Source organism: Hemiscyllium ocellatum, chromosome 34 (genome assembly GCF_020745735.1).
Source record: "Hemiscyllium ocellatum isolate sHemOce1 chromosome 34, sHemOce1.pat.X.cur, whole genome shotgun sequence".
NCBI classification, from domain to species: domain Eukaryota; kingdom Metazoa; phylum Chordata; class Chondrichthyes; order Orectolobiformes; family Hemiscylliidae; genus Hemiscyllium; species Hemiscyllium ocellatum.
Window position 1 is genome coordinate 22,968,649 of NC_083434.1, and position 17,647 is coordinate 22,986,295.

General features: G+C 38.6%; 1 protein-coding gene across 2 annotated transcripts in view; it reads left to right on the forward strand.

Moving 5' to 3' along the window:
• The window catches only part of col6a4a (collagen, type VI, alpha 4a), a 147,942-nt gene that overhangs the window by 65,230 nt on the left and 65,065 nt on the right, over window positions 1–17,647 (forward strand). For both annotated transcript variants that reach the window (XM_060850256.1, XM_060850255.1), the window contains exons 15-22: window positions 3,669–3,740; window positions 3,842–3,868; window positions 3,988–4,032; window positions 4,543–4,596; window positions 9,260–9,322; window positions 13,784–13,849; window positions 13,980–14,033; window positions 16,489–16,524. In XM_060850256.1, coding sequence (XP_060706239.1) covers window positions 3,669–3,740; window positions 3,842–3,868; window positions 3,988–4,032; window positions 4,543–4,596; window positions 9,260–9,322; window positions 13,784–13,849; window positions 13,980–14,033; window positions 16,489–16,524 — 417 coding nt within the window. The remainder of the gene's footprint in view (window positions 1–3,668; window positions 3,741–3,841; window positions 3,869–3,987; window positions 4,033–4,542; window positions 4,597–9,259; window positions 9,323–13,783; window positions 13,850–13,979; window positions 14,034–16,488; window positions 16,525–17,647) is intronic.

The window sequence follows — 17,647 nt, forward strand, 5'->3', positions numbered from 1 at the left end:
ATGTTGATATTTATTGCAAGGGAAAACGAAATCTAAAAACACAAAAATATTACTGCAACTGTGCAGGGCATTGGTGAGACCACACTTTAAGTCTTTTTGGTCTCCTTATTTGGAAAGATAAGATATAATTGAGTTAGAACCTGACTCAGAGAAGGTTCATTTGACTCATGTTTGAGATGAAGTGTTTATCTTATGAAGAAGGATTGAATAGGTTGTGCTGGTATTCAATGGAATTTAGAAAAATGAGAGATGAGTTTATGAAATCATATAGCTTCTGAGGGGACTTGATGGAGTGGTTACCAGGAGAATGTGACCTTTTATAGAGCAGGCTGGGACTTGGAGAATGCCATTAAAGAATAAGAGGTCTCCTTTGTAAGACAAAGATGAGGAGATTTTTTTTCTCTCTCAATGACTCATTAGCATGTGGAATTCACTTCCCCAGAAAACATTGCAGACTGGGGTATTGAATTTAGTCAAGGTATTGAATTTATTAAGTTTTGGACACAGCAGTCGGGGGTGGCTGGGGGTTGGAGAGGGGAAGGCAGGTGGTGCAGACATGAGACACAACCAACTCGACCGTGGATAGGCTCAAGGGTTCAAACGGCAACTCTTAAATCCTTTGCTTCTAGAAACAGAATGAGAATTGTGCACAGCTAGAGCCCACAAACACCAATGAAACAAATGACCAGATAGTCTGTTAGTTTTGTTTTGAGTGTTGGTTGAAAGATAAATGTCAGGTCACAGGAGAACTGCTTGCTCTTTTTTAAATAGTATTGTGAACCTTTTATGTTCACTTGAGAAGAAAGCCAGGTACCTTGCTGATGTGTTGTGGTGAGGTCTACTTAGGATCTTCTGCTATCATGCTATTATACTTCGGTTAGATCCTGTAATATAAGGATGAGATGTGGGTCATGGGTAATGAAGAGTTCAATTAATTTTTACTGCAGCACATTGTGTCTACGTATGTATGCGCCTGGATTTAAGTTAAGCAATCCAACTGCACTGTAGCATGGCTACCTCAGCATGCCAGCTGCAAAAGAACAAAGGTGGAGAAGTATATCTTTAAGAAGCTTTGTAGAGTATGCCTGTATCAAGTGAAGACTTGAATGCCTATAAAAGACAGCTGCTTTAAAATCTGTACATCTCCAGTTCAGTTAGGACCAAGTATTGCATCTCACCATCCTGTACTAAAACTATTCCCTATGCCAGGATCATCCTGAAATACAGAGGTAACCTGAGGCCTCTGTTTTCCATCATATCTCACATCCTTAAGCGTTTATCCCTGTGTTCTTCACCATCACCCACAATGAGTACAAGGAGCTCATCAAACTTTTTCACAAAGCTTAAGACCATTTGTTTAGTTGTCCCTGTATCTTACCAATTTCCCTCCTGCCCATGCGGCCACATTTCCTCTGTGATACCTAAATAACCCTGCCCTAACTTGCAGCTCTGTCCCTTTTCTCTCCTATTTCCCATCACATCCTCTCTGAGCACATCTTGCTCTCCTTCTTTGACCCAATCTGATCAGAGTGTTGATCAGCCACTTTCCTTCCAAGCTCCCAATGTAGCTGATATGGTTAATGGTTTTCTCTCTGCAGGAAATGACCGTCCCTATTAAATCTGCTGTCATCACTTGTCGTCTCAAGAATACACTTCTTACCCCTTTATCCTTAAAAAATTATTTAAATTGTTGTCTTTTCCAAAATGTCTTTAATGAAATGCCAATGCTCAGTTAGCTCCAGTTCTACATTTTCATCCTTCTCAATGTTGGAGCATCTTTTATCAAAGTCATGAATGACTTCCTTTGTGATCTGGTCCGTGATGAACTATTCCTTCCTTTTAAACCTGTCTGCATCCTTTGACATGATTGACAATGCTATTACCCTCCAATTCTTCTTCTCAGTTTTCCAATGAAATGCTACTGATTTTCATTGTTATTAATCCAATTATAGTTCAGCAAATCAGCAATGATGCCTTCCTTTCCATTCCCACACCTTTGCTACTGGAACTTCCCAAGAATCTACTTTGGCTCTCTACCATTTCTCATTTCCACAATACCCTTTGGCACATTCATTGAAAACTCTTGGGTTGCTGATGACAATGAGTTCTACCTCACTGTTTCAAACTTCCAGAGCAAACAGGCTGGCTTCTGTAGTGTCATTGAACTTGCTATCAGATGGAAGCCCACACTTGCTATGAGGTGGATGCCAGCACTATGTGTGTGCCTCATGGTGGCAGTCACATGATATGGCTAGCCAGAAGGCACTTTAATATAATCTTGCATTTCTATCCCAAACACTTGCTAGCATCACTTCCAATTACTCCACTGTCTCTGATTTGTCACATTGTTTATCAGACTTGTAGTGCTAGATATCCAGAAACTTCATTCAACTAAAATCAGAAGGACTGATGCCATCATCTTTGCTCACCATCACAAATTATGTTTGCTAGCCTTATATCTACCTGTTACGCTTCTGAGGTTGAACCAAAACTTTGACAATCTAAATGCTAGTTATTATGCTGAGCTGACCCACCAACCACATATCTACTTTACCACTAACCTGTTTTAATTTCATGTCCATAATATTGCCTATATCTGTCCTGCTTCAGCTAATCTACTGCTGTAATCCTAATCTATGCCTTTCTTATCTTTACACAAGACAATGTTAATTCACACCTGACTCCTCTCCCACATTCTGCCCTCCTGATACTTTAGGTCATCCATAACTGAATCACGCAAACTTTGCCCACACTAAGTCCCATTGGATCCCTCACCCCAATCCTTGCTAACCTACATTGATTACCATTCTGGCAATGCCTCAGTTTAAAAGTCTCACCTTTGTTTTAAGGTCCCTCCTGTCTATCTCTCCAATGTCATCCAGCTTTACAGGCATTTGAGATCTCTCAAGTTCCTGTAATTCCGATTTCTAGACATCCTGAATTCAATTGGTCCATTATTGATGCCCAAACCTTCGAGTGCCTAGGTAATTTGTTCAAGAAGCTTTTCTTTGAACTTCTTAGCTTCTCTGCATCTCGTTTCCTTCTTTAAGACATTTTAAGACATCCTTTCTCATTGAACAAATTTTTGGTCATCAGTTTTGATATCATCTGCTATGACCCAGTGTCAGATTTTGTTTGCTTATTCTCTAAACATCTTTGTTACATCAAATGTGCAATTTAAGTACAAGTTTTTGTTGCTAGTCCAGTTGATGGGTTATGATCCTGGCCTATTACAGCCGCCATGTCTCATGCCCGTTAGCTCACACTATCAATCGTGCCAGGTATTAGACAGGAAATGGTGTGAAAAAGATAAAAATGAGAACAATTGAGCCTCCTTGATACTTTCCCGACCAATATTTAGGTTGATACCACTTCAAATTTAGAACTATACCCAGTTATATTGTAATATACTTTTTGTGATCAATAAAACAGGGCTATGCCAAGCAGCCTATTATAAATGACTTGAAAATATTTACAAAATTCAAGGATTATGGTATTTATTCCATCAATGAAAATTACAAATTCATCTGTATCTGAATTTTAAGAATGATTAAGGTAGAGGTTTAAGGAGGTTGTTAGGGCTCCAGCTAATACCTTTTTTATCTTTATGTAAAAAATGTTTATGGTTAATACCTGCAGTTTTAAGTGACATTACTTTGTTTCTTTAGGGTGAGAGAGGTCCACCTGGATATAATGGTACAATTGGAGATGATGGATGTCCAGGTGCTAAGGGCTTCACAGTAAGAATATGTTTCTTATTTCTTCACATCAGTGACATATATAAAAATAAGTATTACACATTAGTCTTATAATCTTATAATCAACTGTATGTGTATTTCAGGGAAGAAGAGGTTATCGAGGACAAAAGGTAAATATGGATTTTAAAAGAATTTCCCGTTCTCTGTTGCCTGAAACTTGAATATTTTCGTCAGCCTGACCTTTCTAAGTTTATGCCATGAACTAAAACCCAGTGTTCTCTTGTAACAGGGCGGTGATGGAGACAATGGTATCGATGGAATAATTGGAGAGCAGGTAAAACTTTGCTGAACCAGATTTGCACAAAGACCATTCACAAATGCTATACAAATTGTAATAAACCATAGATGACATTATACAAATTGAAATTTGAAGCCTCAGAAAATTAGGGTTGACTTTCCCGCAACACGGATGCAAGTGAACCATTGGTGTGGGTGGTTAGCATTTTCACCAATTGTCGAGTGAGGTTCCTTCTCTCTGGGAAAGTCCCAAATTGTTGAAAATTTTCATGAAACAGTTCATATTGCTTGCTTGATCCCTTATAACCAGTTTTACGCAATTGATAAGCATAACATTGATTTGTTGGGTGCAAAGTTGAGGTGGATTGCTAACGCACATACATATGTCATGACTGAAAAGACAAGTATATGCAAAAACATGAGCTTTGGGGCAGAAAAAATGGGTTGTCATATACACAGGATTATTTATGTGCAGTGATCTGCATAATACATTCAATATGTAATATATAATGGTTAATATACAAATTAAGAATATGTTTTCTTATAGGGAGTTTATGGAATTGTTGGACCTCCTGGTGAAAAAGGCATTCAGGGAAAAACGGTAAGATCTTTCCTGTTGTCTGTTACTAATTATTAAACCAAAGAAATATCTATCTGCTGCTTTGTGGAGAATTGTCCTGTTTCAATGATATAAAAGGGAAAAAATGCAAGTGCAGGAAACACATAGTAGTTTTCTTGGCATCTATAAAAACAAAAGGGAAGATTGTTTTTCAGGTACAATTCCCAATCTAAGTTTTCAGGTATCCTTTTTTTGCCTGCCAGCATTGAAAATTGGAAAGGCTGCATTTCTAGACATCCAAGAAGATAGAACAGTCCAGCACAGTACAGGCCCTTCGGCCCTCGATGTGAAATCTCTGAAATAACTTGAAATAATGAATGATTAAAAAAAATGAACAAACCCTTAAAGATGCGAAACCCTTATAGATGTAGAGAAAAAAGCTCTTCAATAAAGTTGTAAAAAAATTGCCTTTATAATGTATGTGCCTATGTATATGAGTATTTAACAAAATCAGAAGTGAGTATGCACCATCAGAATTTATAATTGGATGGGAGGTGACAGTAGACATTCTCAATTGGAAAATTGGACACCCAGTGTTGGCATGGATTCAGAAGGTTTTTGCCTATCCCCAATTATTTTTTACTGCTGTGACTATTGTTTATACTCTTCTCACTAAAATAACTTGGTAAACCCTACCCCTTCCCCAACTCCTTTTATAATTTGAAACAACTCCACAGAAGCTGAAATCCCATCACCCTTTATTTACACATATACAGTGCATAGACTCTGACCAGCTAGCTCAGAGCCAGTCCCAAAAGTGAAGAGAATCGTTAAGATTCCTGGTAATGTCTGTCAGCCGTGGTTCCCAGATTGGTCCCAATCAGGCAATTCACACTCAACGAAATCGACCTAGCCAACCTTGTTCCGATTACTACACAATCCGAGCACCAAAGCTTGCTGTTTGACAGGATTCAGGGCAGGCACAAGGCTAAAAGACCGAACAACCTCTTTCTTTGCCACTTTTATGGGGAAGATTTCAATGCTGGCTTTGAACAGGGTTTCTTCCTTCTTAACATTCAGTTTTTCTGGGCTGGTGTATATAGTGTATCGTCTGCACAGACCCTGTGTACATCATATAATTCACAGTTGACATGCTTCCACCCAATCCATGCAGGCATCTGTCAAAATATAATTTAACTTTTTATGTTTCAAGTTGTTCCTCTTCAGATTTTATGGAGGGCTATTCTTGATTTCCAGAGATTATAGTTTGTTTATTTTCAAGTGCTTTGCTTGAGATTTTCTGAAGGACTGTTTATGGTTTCCAGAGATTATATTTTGGTTTTTGAAGTCTCCTTTTTCATGCTCAATATTTCTTTTATAATCTCCTTTATACTCTTTATGTGACATTATTTTCTGCATTTGCGTTGATGTATGAGACATTTGAACTCACAAAGCAACAGATTTTGAAGAATTAATCAATATCCTCAAGAATGATCAATTGTTCATTAAACTGACATACTTGCAGATCGTAAAAACCATTACATTAAACTCATCATGACTAAAGAATATTTTATCTCGGCAGTGACTATTGTTTACTGCTTAACAGATCTAAATTTCAGATTAAAATTTAACAAATAGCGCAGCCTTCATTATAAAATCATCCAGTACATTCTACCCATAGCTTCTGAACACATAGCACCTTAAAATAGAGATTCCACTTTCATTAAAAAGATCTCACAAAGTTTCATTAACAGATTTCATTAGAAAATGGAAAATTAAGCAACGCATTGACAGCGATGTTTAAAAATGTGACTAAACGTGGCAAAATAGATGGATGCTCAGTGTTTTCACTCATCAGAGCACTTGTATAAGAGGGTATCAACAATATTAACCACAAGTCATTTATGATGGAAAGCAAGAACTTTTTTTTTAAGACAGACGTTTGTAGGCTATGGAATGTCGAATTGAAGTTAATTATTGAAACAGAGATCCTATCGACATTCAGGTGATGTTTAAATAGGTCGTTGAAGGAAGGAGAGATAAAGGGATAGGGAAACAGTGGATTACCGGAATTTAGATGATTACTCAGCATTGCTACAGACTAAGCTGCAAATGTGTTGCTGGTCAAAGCACAGCAGGTTAGGCAGCATCTCAGGAATAGAAAACAGAAATCGCTGTAAAAACTCAGCAGACCTGGCAGCATTTGTGGAGAGAAAACAATGTTAATGTTTCAGGTCCATCAACCCTTCTGTAGCCAGGAAAATGTAAATATCCATGCTAAAAATGGTGGAGGGGGGTAGGGAGTAAATAATAGGTAGGGATGGAGCCCAGAGGGAGGAAAAAGAAAGTTGGACAGACAAAGGAATGCGCAACCTCAGCCTGGGAGAATAAATATCTGCAAATGGAGACCATTTGTGGCTGACTGTGGTAACAGCCTGGTATGTGGGAGCTGGCGTAATAACATGGGAGAAGGTGCTTAAGCTGTAAAGTTGTTGAACTCGACATGGAGTGCAAAAGGCTGCAGGGTCCCGATGCAGAAAATGAGATCCTGCTTCACTAAAGCTCTACAGCAAGCCTGAGACAGAGACGTTGGCCAGGGAACACAGTGGTGATTTAAAGTGGCTGGCAACTGGAAGCTCAGGGTCATTTCTGTGGGCAGACCATAAATGTTTTCCAGGTTGTTGCCCAGCCTCACCTCTCCAGTGTAGAGGAGACCATGTTGTGAGCAGTGAACACAGTAAATTAGATTGAGTGAAGTGCAGATATATCACTACTTCACCTGGAAGGTATGTTGGGGTCTTGGATACTGAGGAAGGAGGAAGTAAATGGATAGGTGTTAGACCTTCTGCAATGGCATGTGAAGGTGGCATGGTTCAACAGTTTTAGGGCCTGAGCACTGTACCCACACATCAGGCCAGGTCAACACATTGGCTGCTACCACAAACAACCCATTATCAGCTACTAATGGTCCCCATTACCAGCTACTCATTCTCCCAGGCTTACCTTTTGCTAGTCCTTTGTCTGTCCAACTCTGTCTCCAGGCTACATCACTACCTTTTGTTTACTTCTAAGCCCTCGCCTCACTCACTCTTTATCATAAATTTTACTAGTTACATTCAGTTCTGAAGAAGGTCACTGGACCCAAAACATTAACTCTGTTTTCTCTTCATATTTGGTGCTTGACCTGCTGAGTTTTTCCAGTAATTTCTGTCTTTGTTTCTGATTTCCAAAACCTGCAGTTACACTGGTTTGTATTGTTTTGGACTAGCTATCATAAGTAACCTGTTTCTGTGCTAACTTTTCTATGTAATATTAAAGGTAATTATAAAACAGCAGTCGGCACAAGACTCTCTTTCTTATTTATACATTATAAGAATATGGGAATTTTATTATCTCTATATTTACAGTGACTGACTGAAAGGATTACAAAAGATTTCAGGCTTAAACTCTGATTTGTAACAAATAAATTAAATGTAATGCTGTCTAAACATTATTTCAATTAGCAATTTAAACTCTAAGTTAGGGAAAACAACCTCCAAATTTAATTTATAAAATAACTTAAGTGGCCCTTCCGTGGTTATATCTTGTCCCTTATTTGGAACAATCTAGGAACCAGTCCAAAGCTGATCTCAGCTGCTGATAGCTTCCTTCCTTTTTACTTTCCCCAGCTCGGTATTTTCTAATCCCAAGCTGAATTTCAAGGTGAGGGTGATCCTGGGAATCACTCCCTCTAGCCAAAGTTAAACAAATCTTCCAGTCTTGTTTGAATCCTCAAGAACATGGTCTCTCTAATCCAAGTATCAACTTTTCCCCTGCTACCCTCCTCCCCCTCCCCCCCCTTCACCCAACCACCGCATCATTTTACTGTCTGTCTCTCAGATTCTTCCAAGGCAGACCTGACTGAAAGATTCAGGGATGTCTTAAGGCAACTCCATGGGCCAATGCTACAGTATGTTCTGCACAATAACTTGCCAATTAAAATGATGGATGCAGATTTGACACTTCCATTTCAACATTATATAATTGTTTAGGTTTGTTGTAAAACAAACTTGCACAATGTTGCCTTCCTGAGCTTCTGTGGTTTTGAAAGGACAAAAAAGCTGGACAACTTTGTCAGTGGAGTGATAACGTTCTTATCCAATTTTCATTGTGTGGTCTACTCCAGCAATTAAATAAAATTAAATATGAAAAAGGCAGGCCTTTATACAGTCTAATCATTGGTGAGCTCTTCTGAACCACGGACCATGTTCATTACATTACTACACAATTTGAGCTAAGACTTGTATCATAAAAACCAGAAAACTTTGAACTCAAGTGGTCACCATTATCTGCATTTGCAATAAGTGCTGTGGTCTTTTAGTAGGCATCATGAGCAAAACTCAGATGTTTGTGAATGGAGTAGTGGGGAAGCTACCATGCATAGATTAGCTTTCTGATTGCATGGAAGGACTATAATTTTCTTTGATGTTTTTCAGCTAAGATCAAAATTGCAAGATATGGACATTACCTGGATCAATATATCACTTTGCCAGACAGTGCTTTGGATACCCTGCAGAACCCCTTGAGTGAATTATAGTGTTCATTTGTCTGGAGTGCAATGCACTCTTGGGCAGTGAAACCACTCTTAACCAATGGAATCATTTAAATTCAGCTGACGAGTTTAAATTATTTACAAAAAACTAATATAGCTTGTCTTCATTTCTAGGGTAGAAAAGGCCAGAAAGGTATACCAGGTGAGCGTGGAGAAAGCAGTTCGCGTGGAGACCCTGTAAGTAATCTTTAGAAAAGTGATAGCATAAACATAGATCATCACAGACTGTGCAGAACAGTCCTGCAGTCCTGTTCAAACCTGCTTGAGAATGTTGTCTGTGCAATGCAACTGCTTAGGATTAATTCCGTTGAATAATGGAAGCTTTGATATTAAACTGGAGGTTTTGCAAATATTAAGGTGTATCATGTATTTTTTACAGTCAGCTGCATTTCTGAAATGCCTGAAAATTTGTCTTTATATTTAAGATTTGTTCAAACTGGGTTACTGTAAACAGCCACATGAGTAAAATTCCGCTTTGTGAGAAATGGAGCTGGATTTTGTGCTCCCCAACTTGTGGTTGTCAAGGCTGGCGGGAGAGGAGAAGTATCTTGTGAGGGTGTGGAGGCAGGAAAAGAGTCAGAAGCTAGCCCACTATTGAACTTATTGAGGCTCTTTTGATTGACAACTTTATCCCATAGCCAACGGGATTTCAGTGGTGAGGGGTGGCCATACCCTGTGGGAAGCTCAAGAGCATTAGCCACTACAATCAGGAATGGGAGAACACCTTTGGAGCTACCCTCAACCCATTGGAAGCCAGATTATATTAACACACAGTGATAAGAATCAGGAGCAGGAACATGCTATTTGGCCCTTGAACCCACTCTGTCATTTAATAAGATCATAACTGATTTAATCTTTTCTTATTTGTTCACGAGAGGATGGCATTCACTAACAAGGTCAGCATTTATTGCCCATCCCTAATTGGTCAGAGGGGAGTTAAGAAATGACTGCAAGTGTGGAGCTATATTGCACCAAACCAAAAAAAAAGTCAGATTTCCTTCTCTAAAGGACATTAGTGAACCAGATGAACCTTTATGAGTGTGGTGCTGGAAAAGCACAGCCAGTCAGGCAGCATCCGAAGAGCAGGAGAATCAATGCTTCAGGCATTCCTGATGAAGGACTTATGCCTGAGATGTCGATGCTCCTGCTCTTCAGATGCTGCCTGACCTGCTGTACTTTTCTAGCACCACACTCTTGACTCTGATTGCCAGCATCTGCAGTCCTTACTTTTTCCAAGAATGAACCTAAGTTAACCTTCAATTTATTCCTTGACCAGGCCTTGACTCTTCTCTGGAAAAGAGAATTCCACAGATTAATGATCCTCTGAAAAATAAAAATGCTCCTCATCGCCACCTTAAAAGGAAAATAAAATATTTTTAAACAATGGTCTCTAGTTCCAGTCTCTCCAATAAGCAAAAACAACCTTTCAGCATTCGCCCAGTCAAGCCTCCTCAGTCTCATACATATTTCAGTAAGATCATCTCTCAACATCCCTACATAAGATAACTCCCATATCCCAGGAATCAGTTTCATGAATCTTCTCTAAATTGCTTTTATTATAATTATATTCCTTTTCAAATAAGGAAGTGGAAACTATACGATATACCAGATGTGGTATTCCCAACCTTCTGAACAACTGCAGCAAAGCTTCACTACTCTTAGATTCTCTATCTCTTGTAATAAATTACATGATTCCAATGGTCTTCCTAATCCCTTGTTGTACTAGCATACCAGCTTTTGGCAATTCGCATCCAGGGTTAAAAAGGTCTCCCCACACCGTAGAATTCTGGGGCCAAAGGGTTTGTTTCCACAGTATAGAGATTCTATGATTCTGTGATTCTATGATTTCTCTGTTGAAATAACATGTTGCTTACCTATTTTTACCAAAGTAGTAAAGTTCACTTTTTCCCATATTATACTCCATCCAAAAATTTTTGTTTTCCTTTTCACTTAACCAATCTCTCATTTTGCAACACTAACCTCCATAATCCTCCTTCTGTAGGGTTAATGAATGCAACTCCATGTCCTTGCACTTACCCACCTGGCTTTACTCTGACCTTCACTGAAACTGCTGAGTCAGATTGACCTGGGCTCCTCTTTCTCGGTGGCATTGGAACTGTAATCGTACATTGGGACCTTATAAATGCAGTATCCAACTTCAGAGTTCAATAAAATAATGGAATTGAAGATCAGCAATAAAATTGGGAGTTATACTTACAACAATAGCCTAATATAAGGTGGTCAACTTGAATTGTTAAGAGGACATCCTATCTGACCTTTACTGTTTAATGACATTTTCCAGTCCTTGAATAGCTTTCCCTGTTCTGTCTTTAGCAAGCATTAACTTACAGTCTAATATTGGCTTGTTGCAACTTGATCACAGATCATTTTACCTTACAGAATAGAAGAGAGCAATACTGCAAGATTGTTATCAAACTAGCTATTGATTTTGTTTTATATTTCTTTTGATCAAATTTAGTTTGGAAATCTTATGTTTCTGCAGATTGCAAGAATTTTTTTAAAATCCACTATTGTTCGATTCTTGGACATTGAAATGGAATATAAATCATATAATTCCTGATTAATAATGTACTAATCAAATCCAGTTTCTTCTATCTGTAGCTGTAGCAATTCTAAACACTGTTTAATCTTGTTCAATCTTGATCCTTACTGAAGTCAAACTTAGCTTGATGATTTAAAGAATAAATTATTTCTGTGTTTTTAAATCCCTGCTCCCTATGAGTAACCCTTGTCTGCTCCACAATTTTCTTGTTTAGTGATTGACAAACTCATTATTTGCTATCATGGCTCGTAGCTGATTGTTAATCAGAGGCAACAACTATAGTTATTATGATGTGAGGTGATTTATTTTAAAATGGAATCAGATGCAAAGAGGTCCCCTAAATATATTTTTGAAGTTTTCTTTCCCAGAAGAATTCTGACTACAATCTAGACCATGAAAACTCACTGTCACATACTCTAAGAACTGTATTTCTCTATCATTGCAGTAACTTAGCTTTCCTATAATTACATTAGGCAGACACATTACTTCAATTAAGATTGACAGAAGAGCTAATAGATTTTCTCACTACTAGTTAGGAAATAATTACTATAATTCATAGAAACACCTCAGAATATTTTACATATAACAAGTTGTTCCGATTGTTCTTAATGAGACAAACATTTTGGAAATGTTGCACACAGCAAGGTCCTAATGACTAGTTAATTTGCATTGTGTTTTGTTGGAATGAAGACTGTTTTGCTTCAAGTACTGACAGGCAACCTTTAAGATCTATCAAGATAAGGCCCTATCTGACAGCACAGCATTAGTAACAGAAACAGAAAGTGCTGGGGGAATTCAGCAGGTAGGGCAGCATCAGTGGAGAGAAAAACAGTTAACATTTTGAGTCCCGTAGCACTTCATCAGAACTGACAATCAGATCTCCGGCATCCACAGCTCTATTGTTGTTAATATATTGTTGATATCACAGTCTATGCTACCTAGCTAAGATTCACACCATTCTAAATCAGAGTGGTGAGTGGCACGACTGATCCCAAAGTGACTGGTTACTTTGCAAAATTTAAAATGGATTTATAATTACAATATCCTGAATTGTGGGCGGCACGGTGGCGTAGTAGCTAGCACTGCTGCCTCACAGCGCCTGAGACCCGGGTTCAATTCACCCGACTCAGGCGACTGACTGTGTGGAGTGTGCACGTTCTCCCCGTGTCTGCGTGGGTTTCCTCCGGGTGCTCTGGTTTCCTCCCACAGTTCACAGATGTGCGGGTCAGGTGAATTGGCCATGCCAAATTGCCTGTAGTGTTAGGTAAGGGGTAAATGTAGGGGTATGGGTGGGTTGCGCTTCAGTGGGTCGGTCTGGACTTGTTGAGCCGAAGGGCCTGTTTCCACACTGTAAGTAATCTAATCTAATCTAATAAGATGATAGGCCAGATTTTTTCTCTGCTGGTGGGTTTTCCAGCCAAAAACAAATACCACTAACTTCCTCCTGGAACACCCATTATCCCTTTATGCTGCTTGAAAGGTGGAAACCCACATGGTGGCATCGGGGTTGTAGACATTACAGTTCCAATTCAGTATTAAAAGACTGTGCCCAGCTAAAGGATGAACCTTTCATTTATGATCTGTACAGTACCATTGGAGAATTAGAATGGAATAGGTTAGAGAGATTCCTTTGTTGCCTTTTGCAGAGAGTCGTAAGCATTTCTGGTGAATTCTGAAAGGGAATGGCAACATCAATAGAAAAGATAACAGAATAGATGATGCTCACTCTCCACAACTCAAGACAGGACTCAGTTAAAAAAGCAATGAAGTTTGGTGTCAATGCATTGGGCTGTGGGGATCAAAAACTGATATCTGATTACCAGTGCATTGCACAACTTGCAGTCGCTACACCAGTACATTAACATACTGTAGTGTCCCAAAGTGCAAAACACTGGTTTGAAAGGTTTCTTGAGACCCACTATTTCCTATGGAAATATGTTCCTCATTGTGCATACAGAGTTGATCTTAGCAAGAACTAATGCTATTTGTTGAATCATTTAGGCACCGCGTTTGATCAAGCTGTTTTACTGTTTGATTTTAAGCAAAGTTTTGTTCTTTTCCTTTGTGTTTCTTAGGGCGAACCTGGAACAAGCAATAATGTTGAAGGTCAAAAGGGTGAAAGAGGAAACCCCGGCCAAGTGGTACCTGAGCTTTATTTCTCTAACATATCTGTTTGGTGATTTATATTTAGTAATTTATATTTATGATTCATATTGGACATTTTTCTTTGTGATAATCATAAATGGAATAATAGTGAGCATTGTGTTACAGGGTGATCCAGGCAGAAGTGGTAATCCAGGTAAACGTGGTGGTGTCGGAAATCATGTAAGGAAGTCTCCTTTACTTAATCAGATTTGCTACTGTTCTATCATAGTTACTTATCTAAACTACTATTTTTCAAATCAAATCCCTTATTTCACATTTAATCAATAAACTCTAAACAGAAACAGAAAAGGTGGCTGCATTCAAATCAAGTTAACTATCTAGATAACATTTCAGATTAAGAACAAATTCTCAAGTTGGCCATTAAAGATGTATATTCCTCTACTTACCAACTTAATTTAAAAATGGAATGTGACCATAGATTAATTTACTGTTTGAAGTAAATTAGAAATTTACAAGATATACCCTTTAATATCTAACCTTGCTGATAAATTGAAATGTAAAAAACTTAAATAGCTCAAAAACTCAGACTCTAATGGAGATGGAAGTAAATATATACGTGTAATGGAAGTAACTTGAGATGCAAAGTTCAACTCAGGGTTGAACAGGATATTGAGACTTCAAACAGTTTGGATTGGATTTTCTTACTGGAAGTTGGTACTGGGAGACAGGGCTAATGCTGTCTCCTGTTCTTGCCTCATACCAGGAGGTAGTATTTTTCAAGGGTCCAAGCTCTACATAGTCTGGAGCAAGTTTGACTGCTCCGAAACTGTGACCTAGCCTACACCAGAGCAGGCCAGTTACATGGTTCATTTTCGGTCTCTTAACAATTTGAGTCCAGTTCTTCCAATGCAAGCATTAGCATATCTTTGTACATTTGAAGTGCAGGAGCACTATAAACTCACCCTCATGACATCTCTTCACTGTCTAACATTCTGCCTCTCACCCTTCACTCATTATCTAATTTATGCTCTGAATTCACAAGCCCTATTCTTATAGCTAGGAGTGTGTTGAATAATTCTTAAATCTTTACAATTAAACAGACAGGTTCACCAAGTCACTTACACACTGGATTATAGCAATGATAAGATGATTAGGTAGTTTGATTATAGCTAAGAGCCCATTAAACTCCTCACAAAAACAAACAGACTTCAGAACTGCCATCACAGTTGTCTAGACTAAATATGTAAGGTAAAGGGAAAAGTTTAAATAAGACACTGTTAGTATACTAAATTGCTCTTTCGATATTGCAAAACATACGCATCAGCTATCATTTTATTCATATCATGAGTTTTAAAATTAATCTGAAGACTTTTTCTCATTTACAATATTTAGCTTTAGTAGGGTGGTATGGTGGCTCAGTGGTTAGTACTGCTGTCTCACAGTGCCAGTGACTCAGGTTTAATTCCAGCCTTGGACGACTGTCTGTGTGGAGTTTGCACGTTCTCCCCGTGTCTGCGTGGGTTTCCTCCAGGTGCTCCGGTTTCCTCCCACAGTCCAAAGATGTGCAGGTTAGGTGATAGGCAATTTAGCATGGCCAATCATGTTACGTGCATTAGTCAGGGGGAAATGGATCTGAGTGGGTTACTGTCTGGAGGGTTGGTGTGGACTTGATGGGCCAAATGGCCTTTATGCACACTGTAGGGAATCTAATTTGACAGTTTACCGGTGGACAGAAGCAACAACCAGATTAAAGTATTGTGATAGGTAGCTACATCTTCCAATTTCACACTGTATATTCTACCAAATAAATACAGATACAACTCATGCTATTCCATTTGTGAATGGACTACAAAGGAGGCAAAATCAGTAAGCCTACCTTTTGAACACATCTTGCATCTAATCCATAGGAGATACATCAAATTCAGCTAGTGTAGAAACCAACAGCTGCATAAGTCCAGGTACCTCCCTGAAGATTAAAACAAATTTATTAGATAGATGCTGTCAATAAGGTTATATTCCTTTCAGCAACTCCCTTATTAGGAGCAGAGCTCTTTCAGGTCCTGTTCTCTCCATTTCTGATGGAAATTGCCAATGGCAGAAGCAAAGGCAGGGCCTTTTTTCTTTCCAGTCTGCTTAAGTTTGATCCCAGTTGGAACCATGAAAATCCAACTCTTTAAGTCAGCTTAAGACAGTAGTAAGGGAGAGAGATAGTTTAGATGGCGGGAAAAGGAAGTGCCACTTGTGATGGTTTCAGCATTTCCAGTCTTTAGGATGTAGAAATTGTGACTCATCACTGACTGGATGCTTGTACAACAAGCTGAGTTCATGAAGGGGTCAATAAAATGTGAACGAGTATGGTGAGGGTCAGGAGAAGTGGAAGTGCCTCAAATGCACATGTGAAGGAAGGTCCTATGAGCACAATTATATTCACCGAGGAATAACTGTGAAGATGTGGAAGATTATGAGGCCAAGATAAATGCTTGGGGGACTCGTGAGGTGGAAGGGAAGCTTAATATCCTGATAAATTATATTTGTTTTTACCTCTTACCTATATTTTAGACAAAGTGGAAAATCTTTTTTCAAAAATATCGTTTGATAAGAAATATTACATCATAACATTATTTTTGGAATAACTGATTGTAGAGAACTTCAAATTAATTTTTCACTTTAATAGGGTCCTGTTGGTGCCAGGGGACAGATTGGTACACAGGTAAGATTTACTTTGTCCTAATCATGGTACTTTCAAAGTTTTTTATATAGCATCTAATTGCATGCAATAGATGGCAGTGTAGACAGCAGAAGTGAAAGAAATAATTTTAGGCTGGCATCTCAGAATGAGCAAACTGCATAAACATTTTATTCTTGTGGAAAACTTTTGTGCCACATAAACCCATTCAACAATATTGATAGACAAGGTGAGGTTCAATATCACACTTTCCTTGCTACCCTCAGTGCTTCCTCCAAATGCTGTTCAACATGAAGGAGTACTTAATCATTAGTTGAGAGAGGGTGCAATCAGCAGGAGATTTCCACATTTAGCTCAATCAAAAGTTACCTGATTGAGTTATTAGAGTCAGAGTTCAGAGTAAAAACTGAGAACTCACAGGACCACTTCCTCCTGATTATACCAGTGTGCTTCCATCTCTGATAGATCTCTCCTGTTGCTGGTAGAGGTTATACCAGGGATAAATATCAGAGGTGTCAAGTTATAATGTATATTTTGGTCAATGACTGTCTAGGATTTTGCTCTATTAGTCTCTGGAACAGCTCTTTTAGGGTTTAGTGGGCAGGAATTTGTAGAGTTGACAGGGCAATATGTACCTTTTGGAGTCGACATCAATGCCAAGGGATCCATTCGGTTTTATCCTTAATTAAATTTTCTGTAGTGGTCAACCACTGACTGGTTTGTCTGTCATCTTAGAGGGAAGTTAAAAGTCAACCAACGGTAGGTTTAGAGTCACATGTAGGATGAGATGATACATGGACAGAAGATTTCATTCTCTAAAAGGAGCATTATGTTAGATTTTGTAATTAATTGAACATTAATTAAAAGCTCTTCTGATGAGATTTGAACTTGTATCTCAAGAGCATTCATAGATAGCTGGCTGTCTAGTCCAATAACATTACCCCTACACCATTAGTCCCTTCAGCATCCATTCCATCTTTCATGATGTTCAGGAAGAAGAAGTGATGTTCAATGAGCGTGAAACGGGTAATTGGTAAGGAAGTAAAGGTCCCGCAGTGTCCCAATTGCAATTGTGATACATGCGAGCTGATTTTGGCCAGAATTGCAGAACCTTGGTTTTTTGAAACCAATACAGAAAATCATAGTT